Source organism: Oncorhynchus keta, chromosome 37 (genome assembly GCF_023373465.1).
Source record: "Oncorhynchus keta strain PuntledgeMale-10-30-2019 chromosome 37, Oket_V2, whole genome shotgun sequence".
Taxonomy (NCBI): domain Eukaryota; kingdom Metazoa; phylum Chordata; class Actinopteri; order Salmoniformes; family Salmonidae; genus Oncorhynchus; species Oncorhynchus keta.
The window spans coordinates 19,860,838-19,875,177 of NC_068457.1; the positions used below are offsets into that span (position 1 = coordinate 19,860,838).

At 40.2% G+C, this 14,340-nt stretch overlaps 1 protein-coding gene across 1 annotated transcript; it reads right to left on the reverse strand.

The window, feature by feature from the left end:
- Positions 1-2,679: 2,679 nt before the first annotated feature.
- On the reverse strand, positions 2,680-5,578 carry LOC118370009 (transmembrane protein 182-like). The gene is made up of 4 exons (XM_035754762.2): positions 5,559-5,578; positions 5,047-5,309; positions 4,674-4,907; positions 2,680-2,966 (listed from the first exon to the last, which is right to left on the reverse strand). Exons 1-4 carry the CDS (start codon positions 5,576-5,578, stop codon positions 2,722-2,724), a joined length of 762 nt encoding a protein of 253 aa, XP_035610655.2. The 3' UTR covers positions 2,680-2,721.
- Between the last annotated feature and the right edge of the window lie 8,762 nt (positions 5,579-14,340).

The window sequence follows — 14,340 nt, forward strand, 5'->3', positions numbered from 1 at the left end:
GAGAGAGAGAGGTAGATGGGTAATAGGATTTACTGTAGATACTCAAATGGCAGGTCAGAGCAGGACAAAAAGGTTCCCATGCCCTTCTCTTTACCCTGCTCCTCTCTTCCTGCCTGGCACAATCCAGCCTGCAGCCCCACATCTCTGCCAGGGCCAGTGTCATTTCTAACAGCTGCTTTTTAATCCACAGGATCTTCATTAACCCCCAGGAAAGAAGCAGAGGACACAGAAAGAAAGGAGGAGAGAGGAAGAGAGGAGAGAGCAGGGCAGATCGGGGGAGAGGACCACAGAGCAATCACAGACCTCATTATGAACACTGAAAGACCTGGCCAGATTAGATAGAGAGGACAAGAGGGAAGAGAGAGAGAGGGAGAGACAGAGAGCGAGAGGTGAGGGAAAAAGGGAGAGAGGGGGAGAGAAAGATCTCATGTTAGAAACAGGGAAATAGAGCTAAATAAGAGGATGTGAGCAGGATGAATAGAGAAGGGTAATATAACGTACAAAGTGCCATGGAAGAAAAATGACAGGACATGCTGTAGTCCAACAAGTTATTAACATCAGATCTATTCAGATACACTTATGGACATATGGCTGAAATCCATGAAAGATTTCTGAAGAGTCTGACTCTCCTATATTCTTCACATTTATCATCCATCAGTCCAATATATGTGTCTCTTCAGGTCCTTAACACTTCTGTTTTTCCCCAGCCACCCGGGGGACAGTGAACACACACAGCCTGCAGGCTACAGCTCCACACCAGACAGAGCATGGGCTGTGTGAGTACAGTACAACAGGGTCCAGCCGCCCAGCCTCATATTTATGGAAAACACTGGGTCTGGAGAGTGGAGGCACGGGGGGTCATAATTGTAGCCAAGGCAGGGGGCTTCAGCCTGGGGTTCTGATTCAGGTTAGAAGGTCCTGGATCTGGAGAGAGGGTCATTTCTTCTAGTTGGCTGAGCAAAGGGATGAATAATTGTGGCCCCTTGGTGGGCCCCGAGGCTCTGGGCTGAGTGGACCAAACCAACTGGGAGGACAGGGTGTGTTTAGGGAGGATGTGGAGGATAAGAAGGAGGGGAACTATGCCATGATTGTACCCAGTAATATGTGAGGGTGATTTACACTCACACACAAAAGCAAGTCATGCAAGTACTGATTTGCTGATTGTACAGTGCCAACCAAAGAGCTAAGAAGTATAACTTAAAATAAATACAAATACATTTAACTTAAAAACAATGGTCTCCATTTTGTAATCTGTCATGTGACTTACATTTGATCCACCATTTTTCATTTTGAATGGGAGGGAGAGAGAGAGAGCAAGATGAGAGAATGAGAGAACAAGAGAGAGACTTTATTGCTCTTGTAGTAATTGTTGTGGACAGTCTCATTTCTCAGGGACAGAGACCCAGGTGACGAGGGGATCAACAACAGTGTGTGAGCAACGCTGGGGTGACAGTGACACATAACACTGGATTGGGGGAGGGGAGGGGGGCACATACTGGAAATGAATCTGCCAACAGAATCTCTTTTTCTAAAAAATACAAGATTGAAAGCAAGAGATGACTGAATCAGGCTATCATTAAAATCTCTCCCTTTTAAAACGAGCGGCTCGTGGCGCCGGTGTGGGTTTAACGCAGGCGGGTGGTGATGGGGGGTGTAGGTAGGGGGTGGGTTTAACGCAGGCGGGTGGTGATGGGGGGTGTAGGTAGGGGGTGGGTGCTAGTGCCAGAGATGTTTCAGGCGGTGTGAGGCCACAGAAGTGAATGTGACAAGCTCCTAGTGTAATTACGCTCACCTTGTTCACAGCTCAGACTAGGAAGAGGAGGAAAGACATTAAAAGAAAAGAAAAACACAGTGATGAGACACTTCACCTCTTCTCCTCCCCTCCTTTCCTCCCCCAGTCAGCCTCATCTCATCGCTGTCTTACTGACTCAGGCCCTCGCCACTGAGACAGAACTCATAATGTTTGCCTTTTCCAATTATTAAGGTGTGATGGTGGGCTTTCTGTATCAGTTACTTTAATATGGAGTTAACCTTCTGTACAGAAGAAGGAAAAAAACGGAATATATATTATCTTTTGTTTGGTCCAAAAAAAAGGCAATTGAATAAATTATCTCACCATTTCCTCTTTCAACTTTTTAATCCCTCTGCTGTAATGAAATATGAATGATGCAACTTCACGTTGGCTGGGATACGTCTGTTCCCATCGAAACTGTAGAAGCTCTCTGAGATGGCTTGAAGTATTTGGGTTAGGAATACTGTAAACGGTGTTGTATTTTTCCTACTTTACTACTGTTAAAGCAGCACTGCTCTCTAGTGGTGGTTGTGGAACCCAGCTGCATTTCCGTTCAGATGTGTTGCAGTTGATTAGGAACCCGCTGTCCCGTCCGTCATGATTATCCCAATAGATAATGACAATCTAATTCATTACCCTCCATGACTGGACTGTCTGATAGAGTCCAGAACTGGTTGCAAAAAAATCAGTGGAATTAAATTTAACTCCCAATGAGACTGTAGCCTTTTTATTCAAAGCTAATCACAGTTGATTATTCCAAATGTATTTAATATGGTCCATCTGTATTACTCTGTGAGAGCCAAAGACTTGACCATGGTGTCAGTCACTACTGGCTCTTGTTATAGACTGAACATGGAGGTCTGGGCCTTTATGGCACTGGAGTCACTGTTCATTCACCACTTCCTCTCTGGCTGTTCCCCCCTCAGTCACTACGTTGGCACTTTGTGATGGCACCTCCGCACTGTTCGTCCAATCAGGATGAAGAGCAGTGCTGCCAGCAGGAAGAAGAAGACGGAGACGGGAGCAAACAGGAAGGAGAGGCCGTATTGGACGCTGAGGTGGTAGACTGTTGGACACTGGGAGGAGTGTTGTTGCTGGGCAGCGTAGTCCTCCAGAGTGTCCAGTACCTGGGTCCAGACTACATACATCAATATTACAACCAGGAGACATAGACCTGGAGAGAGGAGAGGGAGAGAGGAGAGGGAGAGAGGAGAGGGAGAGAGGAGAGGGAGAGGGGAGAGGGAGAGAGGAGAGGGAGAGAGGAGAGGGAGAGAGAGAGGGGGAGGAAGAGGGAAACATTTAAACTCAATAAAATAACATAAATGCGTCTCCTGATTAGTGGCAACTCGTCATTCAGGGCAGGTGGGGTTGCCTGTTTGCATGTTATTTTGGCATTAATACATGTCACATATCAGTTTGCAAACAATGTAAAAAATATATATAATCATGTTAATAAAGCTTGGTCAATTTTTTTTGCTTTCTTGAGTAAGGCAGCTCCAAAATGCAGGTGTTTCAGCCTAGCTCAGTGCTTTCTGTGGTGGTGGGGCAGCCAGCGGAAAATACGGAGCCTAGGGGTTGGTAATGTTCTCTACTTGCGCCGTGATTGGCTCAGTGTTCTGTCACTCATGGGGACACTACGTCACCGCAAATCTAAGGGTAGAGCTAAAAAATTCATGCCCCTTGTGTGCTGCCATAGAGTTACATTAGAAGTGCCCATCCAAGAAGGATCAAGGTCATTGGCCACAGATAAATTGACGTCAAATCACGTTATATGTACAGCAGCTTTGATTGGACTGATAATGTCATCATCATACTTTCTAAATCTTAGCTAGAAAGCTAGCAGTCATCATCATGAACCAAGTCAAAAATCTACTGGCAAATGTTTTTAAATCCTTGTCATATGAGAAGAAATAACGAAGAGAAACGATAGATAAAATGTAAAGGTGCTCATCGACCATTGGACATTACACAACATGTTGGAAATGGCAAATTCAACAATGAGTGGTTTGGAAGGAATCAGTGGCTAAGTGCAAGCATTGCAAAGCAATCACTAGCCTGCTATTCAGTGGGTGGGTGTGTGGTCCCAAGTCTGGGTTTAAGGGTCTCTTTTCCAAGCTTAAATGGATAAACAAAAAGGATAAGCCTGTTTCAGAGAAATGTAATCATTGAGTATTATAAGAGCTTTCATTGTCTGAATATATGCCCCTTAGATTTATTCTATACTTTTTGACTTGGTGTACATGGAGAATACTGTAAAAACGGCCCATGTTCTGAATTCAGTTGTTGTGCATTTGACTACATCCGTCCTAGCTCGCTCATTAATGTCTTAATCAAAATAACGGATTGCCTCATATCCCCTTATGCTATAGATTGTACATCTCAATTGTCAGTAGAAGCCACATTTGTTTAAGCAAGTCAGCCATATCAGCTAAGGCTCCGCTGATAGCCAGGTGTAGCAGTGGTAAGGTCTTGGGACTGCTGTAGGGACAGCTTTATGTAGGCACCCTGTGTGGGCACCGTTTGTCACCGTTATAGTGTAATTAATGTATTGTTTAGTGTTAAGTTGTGTTCTGGGTTTGCTGGCATGCATAAAAAAATATGCTAAAATCGTCACTGTTCCACATTGAACTTTGAGCTTCATCTAAAGTTCAGTGGACCCAAATATGGCTAGTAACTCATGATGGTCTTGATCCCCTGCTCTGATCAGACGATGCATGCATCAACCCATGGTTGCACGCTAAATCATTGACTATTCCGTCTGGCATCAGATTTCTATCAAATATGATGTGGTTAGCTGACATGTAAAAGTACCTATCCAGGCATTGTAAGATTTGGCATGCGTCAGCAATGTCTGAGCAGAGGAACACAACCGATAACTCGCCTCCAGTGAGCAAGAGTGCCCCGCCTACTTTGTAGAGCCTGTGGCTGGCCAATGGAGAGGCACAGATGATGACAAACCCACCAATCATAACAGTGACCACGCCAACTAGAAGGAAGATGCTCCAGAAGGCCCTGTAGACTGCAGTGTCAGGTGCCTGGTAATCCGTGCTTTGATCAGAAGCATAAATTAGGAAGAGGTAGGCAGGCACACAGACCTTTTGGTGTGGTTGATTGGCTTTGGAAGAAAATGTATGTTGTATTTTCTTTGTTTATTATACTACAGTTCCGGTCATTCTTGTCATTCATCAATGAATGTATTGTCTGCTACAGTATTTCTATTTCATAAATGGGTGGGGGAAAACTCTCATACTTACTGATCCAGAAGTGCCACACCATGTTCTCCTCTCTCATGCCACTGAAGGAGCACCTCCAGAAGAAGCCCTGGTGGAAGAATGTCACAGTGTCCTGATCCTCCATCTCCCCAGGTCTGAGGGCCCCAGCCTCCCAGGTCTCTGATGCCCCCCCAGGACTACAGGTCTCCAAGGCCAGCAGCCAGTAGTCTGTCCCAAAGGAGAGCATCAGGGACAGGGCCCCCAAGCCCCCGAAGAACCCAGCTAGGAAGAGGAGCACACTCAGCCTCAGCAGGAGACATGACACTAGTGAGGCCTATCTGTCTTCAGTCGTTCAGTGAATTGTGAAGATTTGTCAGTCTAGCGGTGTGTCGGGTGGTTCGGTCTGTCCGTATGTCCGTCTGCCTTTATGCGTCACTGTTTCTCTGTTCGGATGTTTGTCTGTCCTCCAGTATGTAGATTTGTCTATCGGCTTCGTCCCCACCAATAGCAGGACAGGGAAGGAGCCAGATACTATCCTACGTACTGTAGCAGACCTATCCACCTTGATTTCCATTAGTAAATCATATCAAATACTTTGTCATAGGGGTGTGTCCAGGGGCAATGCAAATATAACCGTCCGATGACCATCCAATCAGAGGTATCGTGTTTGACATGGAGGCTTCTAAACAGGAGCTGGTTATTTATGCTTCATCTATTCCCAGCAACTCCCACTCACCAATCAGATGTTGTGGAGAGACCTGTGTGTGTGTGTGTGTGTGTGTGTGTGTGTGTGTGTGTGTGTGTGTGTGTGTGTGTGTGTGTGTGTGTGTGTGTGTGTGTGTGTGTGTGTGTGTGTGTGTGTGTGTGTGTGTGTGTGTGTGTGTGTGTGTGTGTGTGTGTGCGTGTGTGCGTGAGATTGTATAAAAAGAATCACTGTCGTCATGCGTGTGACTCTTCCAGGGATACTGTTGCAATGTTTTTACACACATAAAATAGAAGTGTGTGTGTTGTAGTGTACCGTCTGGTAGTCAAACCTCTGATGGAACCCCCTATCTGAGTGTTCGCAGCAACTGCTTTTGTCCCCAAAATTCAACAAAATGAACAGATGTCTAATGAAGCGTTTATTTTTCTAAACAGGAAAAACATAATAGGAAGTATTCACACCTCTTGATTAATTCCACATTTTGTTGTGTTACAGCCTGAATTCAAAATTGATTAAATGTTTTTTTTTTCTCACACACAATAACCCATAAGTAACATGTTTTTAGAAATGATTGAAAATGTATTACAGAAATATCTAATTAACATAAGTGTTCACACTCTTGAGTCAATACATGATAGAATCACCTTTGGCAGTGATTACAGCTGTCTTTCAGGTTAAGAATCTAAGAGCTTTGCAAACCTGGATTGTACAATATTTTGTATTTTAAAAGTATTCAAGCTCTGTCAAGTTGGTTGTTGATTATTGCTACAGATTCATTTTCAAGTCATGTCATAGTTTTTCAAGACGATTTAAGTCAAAACTGTATATAGGCCACACAGGAACATTCAATGTCATCTTGGTTGGCTGTGTTTAAGGTTATTGTCCTGCTGAAAGGTGAATTTGTCTCCCAGTGTCTGTTGGAAAGCAGCACACACAGGCTTCCTTCTTTTCACTTTGTCATTTAGGTTAGTATTGTGGAGTAACTACAATATTGTTGATCCACCCTCAGTTGTATCCTATCACAGCCATTAAACTCTGTAACTGTTTTAAAGTCACCATTGGCCTCTGAGCGGTTTTCTTCCTCTCTGGCAACTGAGTTAGGAAGGACTCCTGGATCTTTGTAATGACTGGGTGTATTGATATACCATCCAAAGTGTAGTTAATAACTTCACCAGGGGCTTGTAAGTAAGCATTTCACGTTAGGTTCTACACCTGTTGTATTCAGTGCAAGTGACAAATAACATTTGATTTGATCTGATATTGAATGTCTGCTTTTTAAAATATTTTTACCCATCTACCAAAAGGTGCTCTTCTTTGTGATGCGTTGGGAAACCTCATTGGTCTTTGTGGTTGAATCTGTGTTTGATATTCACTGCTCGACTGAGAGACCTTACAGCTAATTGTATGTGTGGGGTACAGAGGTGAGGTAGTCATTCATGTTAAACACTATTATTACACACAGAGTGAGTCCATGCAACTTATTATGTGACTTGTTAAGCAAATATTTACTCAAGAACTTAATTAGGCTTGACATAACAAAATGGGTTGAATGCTTATTGACTCAAGACAAATAAAACATTTCTAAAAACCTAATTCCACTTTGACAATATTGGTTATTACAGTAACACAAAATCTCAATTGAATCCATTTTAAATTCAGGCTGTAACACAAAAGAATGTGGAAAAAGTCAAGAGGTGTGAATCCTTTCTGAAGGCCCTGTATATCTTAAATATCCTATATTTGTTTATATTATCATACCCATTACACAAAAAAACAACTATATTTAGAGATGTTTTAATGTGGTTTAATAAATGAGAATATGTTAGAGGTTCACAGTTTCTGACTCACTACGGTCCCTGATCTGTTCAGAGAGCATGTTCATCCTGCACTATAACATGATATGTCTACACTACAACACCCTGCCTGGTCAGCTGGCCTGCTCTTCCTTCTCCTGGCCCACATTGCCCCAGTCTTCCTCCTCCAGTTCTTTGGTTCTCACGGGGTGGGTGGACTGCGAGAGCCCCTGGAAGCCTGCCTTAGGAGGGGGTTCTGTGTCGCTGCCCTCGTGGTGTCCTGATGCTCTGGGACCTAGCCTGGGAGGTGGAAGCAGAGGAGGAGTATCCACAACCTCTTAACCAGGCTCCTGGTCCCTGAGACTAGGGTCATCCTTCTCAGAGAGCCTATGAAGTGAGGCAGGGTCTGGAGCTTTCCTGGCTCTGGTGAACTGATGAACCTACCCCAGACGCCGACCTCCAGGCCCACCCTGCTCATCGATATAGTCCACCCCAGGGGAGGGGGACTGTTCTCTGGAGAGTAGAGAGGACTTGGCCACATTCTGACAGAGAGAGAAATATTTATCAATAAACATCCTCATTCTTCTATAATTGCTCATCTTAAAGGAAAAAGTGCACTTCTCCTTTGCAAATCTGTATTTTGGATGCAAAAATAGAGCATGTTATTGAAGTGTCCAGTCACTCTCACTAACTGAACATGTTAGATTAGGATTGGTATTATCTATTTCATCATTATTATTATTATGTTTTTTATTATTATTATTATTATACGTTTATTGATCCGATGTTATGGATTTTACCACATTTCCCACAACTACCAATGCAAAATGATCATTAACGCAACACTTTTCAAAGTCCCAAAAAGTAATAAATAAATCAATGTGTAATATTTTTTGCATTGCTCACCTAATGGAAAGGCTTGAGGTAAACAAAACACGGATAATAAATACATTTGGTAAATCAATAAACAGACAAGAGGCCTATGGTATGGAAACATGGCATCTGCACATTCTGCAAGCAAACAAGTGAGGAGGCTGTGCTGATGTCTACCATTGCTTGGGTATCCAGCAGCTCAATGGCAATCTGCAGCTCCAGACTCTTATACAGAGCTACAATGCTCTTTTGTCCTTTGATCAGAATCCCCCTCAGGAAACAGCCAGGAGGGAGACAAATGATTAAAAACAGGAGTTCCTAAACCTTTTTTTATGTTATGATCCACATAATATACTAGAACTCAGAGAGACATAATATACTAGAACTCAGAGAGACATAATATAGTATAACTCAGAGAGACATAATATACTAGAACTCAGAGAGACATAATATAGTATAACTCAGAGAGACATAATATACTAGAACTCAGAGAGACATAATATAGTATAACTCAGAGAGACATAATATAGTATAACTCAGAGAGACATAATATAGTATAACTCAGAGAGACATAATATACTAGAACTCAGAGAGACATAATATACTAGAACTCAGAGAGACATAATATACTAGAACTCAGAGAGACATAATATACTAGAACTCATAGAGACATAATATACTAGAACTCAGAGAGACATAATATAGTATAACTCATAGAGACAGTATAACTCAGAGAGACATAATATAGTATAACTCAGAGAGACATAATATACTAGAACTCAGAGAGACATAATATAGTATAACTCAGAGAGACATAATATACTAGAACTCAGAGAGACATAATATACTAGAACTCAGAGAGACATAATATACTAGAACTCAGAGAGACATAATATAGTATAACTCAGAGAGACATAATATACTAGAACTCAGAGAGACATAATATAGTATAACTCAGAGAGACATAATATACTAGAACTCAGAGAGACATAATATACTACAACTCAGAGAGACATAATATACTAGAACTCAGAGAGACATAATATACTAGAACTCATAGAGACATAATATACTAGAACTCAGAGAGACATAATATAGTATAACTCAGAGAGACATAATATACTAGAACTCAGAGAGACATAATATAGTATAACTCAGAGAGACATAATATACTAGAACTCATAGAGACATAATATACTAGAACTCATAGAGACATAATATACTAGAACTCATAGAGACATAATATAGTATAACTCAGAGAGACATAATATACTAGAACTCAGAGAGACATAATATACTACAACTCAGAGAGACATAATATACTAGAACTCAGAGAGACATAATATACTAGAACTCATAGAGACATAATATACTAGAACTCAGAGAGACATAATATAGTATAACTCAGAGAGACATAATATACTAGAACTCAGAGAGACATAATATAGTATAACTCAGAGAGACATAAGATACTAGAACTCATAGAGACATAATATACTAGAACTCAGAGAGACATAATATACTAGAACTCAGAGAGACTTAATATACTAGAACTAGAACTCAGAGAGACATAATATACTAGAACTAGAACTCAGAGAGACATAATATACTAGAACTCATAGAGACATAAGATACTAGAACTCAGAGAGACATAATATACTAGAACTCAGAGAGACATAATATACTAGAACTCAGAGAGACATAATATACTATAACTAGAACTCAGAGAGACATAATATACTAGAACTCAGAGAGACATAATATACTATAACTAGAACTCAGAGAGACATAAGATACTAGAACTTAGAAATACATAATATACTAGAACTCAGAGAGATATACGATTCTAGAACTCAGAGAGACATAATATACTAGAACTCAGAGAGACATAATATACTAGAACTCAGAGAGACATAATATACTAGAACTCAGATAGACATAATATACTAGAACTCAGAGAGACATAATATACTAGAACTCAGAGAGACAAAATATACTATAACTAGAACTCAGAGAGACAAAATATACTATAACTAGAACTCAGAGAGACATAAGATACTAGAACTTAGAGAGACATAATATACTATAACTAGAACTCAGAGAGACATAAGATACTAGAACTTAGAGAGACATAATATACTAGAACTCAGAGAGATATACGATTCTAGAACTCAGAGAGACATAATATACTAGAACTCAGAGAGACATAATATACTAGAACTCAGAAAGACATAAGATTCTAGAACTCAGAGAGACATAATATACTAGAACTCAGAGAGATATAATATACTAGAACTAGAACTCAGAGAGACATAATATACTAGAACTAGAACTCAGAGAGACATAATATACTAGAACTTAGAGAGACATAATATACTAGAACGCAGAGAGACATAATATACTAGAACGCAGAGAGACATACGATACTAGAACTAGAACTCAGAGAGATATAAGATACCAGAACTAGAACTCAGAGTGACATAAAATACTAGAACTAGAACTCAGAGACATAATATACTAGAACTAGAACTCAGAGAGACATAATATACTAGAACTAGAATGCAGAGAGACATAAGATACTAGAACTAGAACTCAAAGAGACAAAATATACTAGAACTCAGAGAGACATAAGATTCTAGAACTCAGAGAGACATAATATACTAGAACTCAGAGAGATATAAGATACCAGAACTAGAACGCAGAGTGACATAAGATACTAGAACTAGAACTCAGAGAGACATAATATACTAGAACTAGAACTCAGAGAGACATAAGATACTAAAACTAGAACTAAGAAAGGTAAGATACTAGAACTATAACTAATAAAGGTAAAATACTAGAATTATAACTAAGAAAGGTAAGATACTAGAACTAGAAATAAGAAAGGTAACATACTAGAACTAGAACTCAGAGAGACATAAGATACTACAACTAGAACTCAGAGAGACATAAGATACTACAACTAGAACTCTGTCATGACGTGACCCTCTTTGGGTACAGAGAGCACCCTCCCCCTCTCTCTGCACCCCCCCCCCTCTCTCTCTTTCTCTCTCTCTCTCACCACCGCTGTCTCTTCCCCCTACACCCAGGCTCTGTTAGGCAGGTCATAAATTCCTAGAGGAGTTCTCTCCTCATGGCCAGAGTAGAGAGGGAGTGAGGTTCACAGGAGTACAAAGGAACCTCTTCCACATCACAGAACTTGAGAACTGAACAATGTCCATGTTTTGGGAGAAGGTGTACACGGTCGGGGAGGAATCCAGCTACGAACTGGTCCATTTTGTACAATTTTGTGAAACTCATTAGAGACAATACAGCCACATTACTATAACTCTGATTATACAAGAGTCTCAGTTGTGAGGTTTGCATCTAATTGTTGTATAAAATGAATGAGTAAAGATTAAACTATTTGTGAAATTATATAATGTGGTTTTAAACTGTTTAATGAAGGAAACTCCAATTCCCTTTGGAGTTTAACCTCTCTAGGGTATGTGGGACGCTAGCATCCCATCTGGCCAACATCCAGTGAGATTGCAGAGCACCAAATTCAAATACAGAAATATTCATTATACAAATTCAGAAAACAAAACATATTTTACATAGGTTTAAAGATTAACTTCTTGTGAATCCAACCACGGTGTCAGATTTTAAAAATGCTTTACGGTGAAAGCATACCTTACGATTATTTGAGAACATAGCCCAGTTGAGAAATTATAACAAACATTAACCAGCCAAGCAGAAGCGTTACAAAACTCAGAAATAGAGATCAAATTAATCCCTTACCTTTGATGACCTTCATATGGTTGCACTCAGAAGACATTACTTTACTCAATAAATGTTCCTTTTGTTCAATAAAGTCTCTTTATATCCAAAAACCTTGCGCGTTTGCTTCAGTAATCCACAGGCTCAAACGCAGACAAAACAGGCAGACAAAAAAAATCCAAATTGTATTCATAAAGTTCATAGAAACATGTCAAACAATGTTTATATCCTCAGGTTGTTTTTAGCCTAAATGATCTATAATATTTCAACCGGACAATAACAATAAAGTCGTCAATATAAAAGGTAAACAAGAAATGCACTCTCTCGGGATTGCGTGTGAAAAAGCTCTGTGACACGTCAGGGTCCACTCATTCAGACTGGTCTACTCTCTCATTTATAAGAATACAAGCCTGAAACAATTTCTAAAGACTGTTGACATCTAGTGGAAGGCATAGGAACTGCAAATTGAGTCCTAAGTCAATGAATACTGTAATGGCAAAACCAACAAAAAAATACTTCCTGAATGGATTTTTCTCAAATCAGTTATGTTATACTCACAGACACTATTTGAACAGTTTTGGAAACTTTAGAGTGTTTTCTATCAAAATCTACCAGCTATATGCATATCATATATTCTGGGCCCGACTTGCAGGCAGTTTAATTTGGGCATGCTTTTCATCCAAAATTCTGAATGCTGCCCCCTACCCTAGAGAGGTTAACTAAATCATTGGCCCGTGAGCACAGACCCGTGAGCCCTTTCTACTGTTACGAATATAACCGCCATCGGAAGGATTTCCTACCAGACCAGCTTACCTCGATTATCGCGAGAGGGCTAAGGTTTGAGACCAGACCAGCTTACCTCGATTACCACGAGAGGGCTAAGGTTTGAGGAGAGACCATAAACCTGAGTATAAGCTAAGGGTGTAATGGTTGTTGAAACTCTGAGACTATCGATACCGACAGAATAAGAGCAAATCTTTGATGCTAATTACTAGTCTGCAGCTAGGAATTCTATCATTGAATGTGAAGGCCGACAACCGCCGAAACATCTATTCTATAACAACATTTCTGAATGGTACTCAAAACTATCCATTCTAACTACGGAAGAGAGAGAGAGTGCTGACAAACTCTCCAACAGAAACAAACTTTCCAACAGAGATCACGACGACACACTGAGCGTAAATATATATATATTGATTGCAATTTTTCCCGAATGAGTGAGTGTTCATGTGCAAAGGATTAGTATTTCAATTGCTAGAATTATCAACTCTGTAGTGTCTTGTCTTTCACGCCCTTCTCAGTCCCTTTGTCTACCAAGCCGCCATTCCGGTTTAGCCCACTAGGGCACATCCCCTATCATTTCCTTGTAACCATATCTACTTTGTTTGTTTGTGTGTGCATTTCTTCGATTATTTAGTTAAATAAATAAATGATTGAGACAAGTGATGCATGGATGATTCATAGTGAAGACTGGGTTCGTGAAGATAACAAACAATTTACGCTTGGAATGAGACTAACGTGAGGTAAAGAATAATTCATTAATTAGAAAACGAATTGATCAGCTATTAAAATATCTGAAAAGTTGTATTAGGAAAATTATAACTTTGTAATCTGAATATTTTCCTTGATGCCCCGACTTCCTAGTTAATTACATTTACCTGATTAGTTAATCACGTAATAATAATTACAGAGAATTGATTTGATAAACTAACAGTCTTCAGTTTAATGATGCCAAAGACACGACAACTCTGAGAGACATGAGATACTAGAACTAGACCTCAGAGAGACATAAGATGCTAGAACTAGAACTCAGAGAGACATAAGATACTAGTCGTCAGAGAGACATAAGATACTAGACCTCAGAGAGACATAAGATACTAGACCTCAGAGAGATATAAGATACTCAAATCAAATCAAAGTTTATTTGTCATGTGCGCCGAATACAACAAGTGTAGACCTTACTTACAGGCTCTAACCAGTAGTGCAAGAAAGGTATTAGGTGAACAATAGGTAAGAACTCAGAGAGACATAATATACTAGACCTCAGAGGTCCCAGTCTGAATGGGCATGGAAGGGTAGAAGATAGCAACGCCTGATTAACTATCTAAACAAATCGATTGATGATAAATTGGTTATCCAGCTAGCTAGCGCTCTACCTTCCCTGATGTGAACCTTGACATTAATGGTGTTTATGTTGTGATTGGTCAT

Excerpts from the sequence above, each read along its gene's own strand:
- LOC118370009 (XM_035754762.2), bottom strand. The coding sequence starts at position 5,578 with ATGGAAATCAAGGTGGATAG. Across the intron at positions 5,310-5,558 it reads ATGGAAATCAAGGTGGATAG|GCTGAGTGTGCTCCTCTTCC; the intron begins GTCTGCTACAGT and ends TCTCCTGCTGAG. Across the intron at positions 4,908-5,046 it reads GGTGTGGCACTTCTGGATCA|CCAATCAACCACACCAAAAG; the intron begins GTAAGTATGAGA and ends TTTCTTCCAAAG.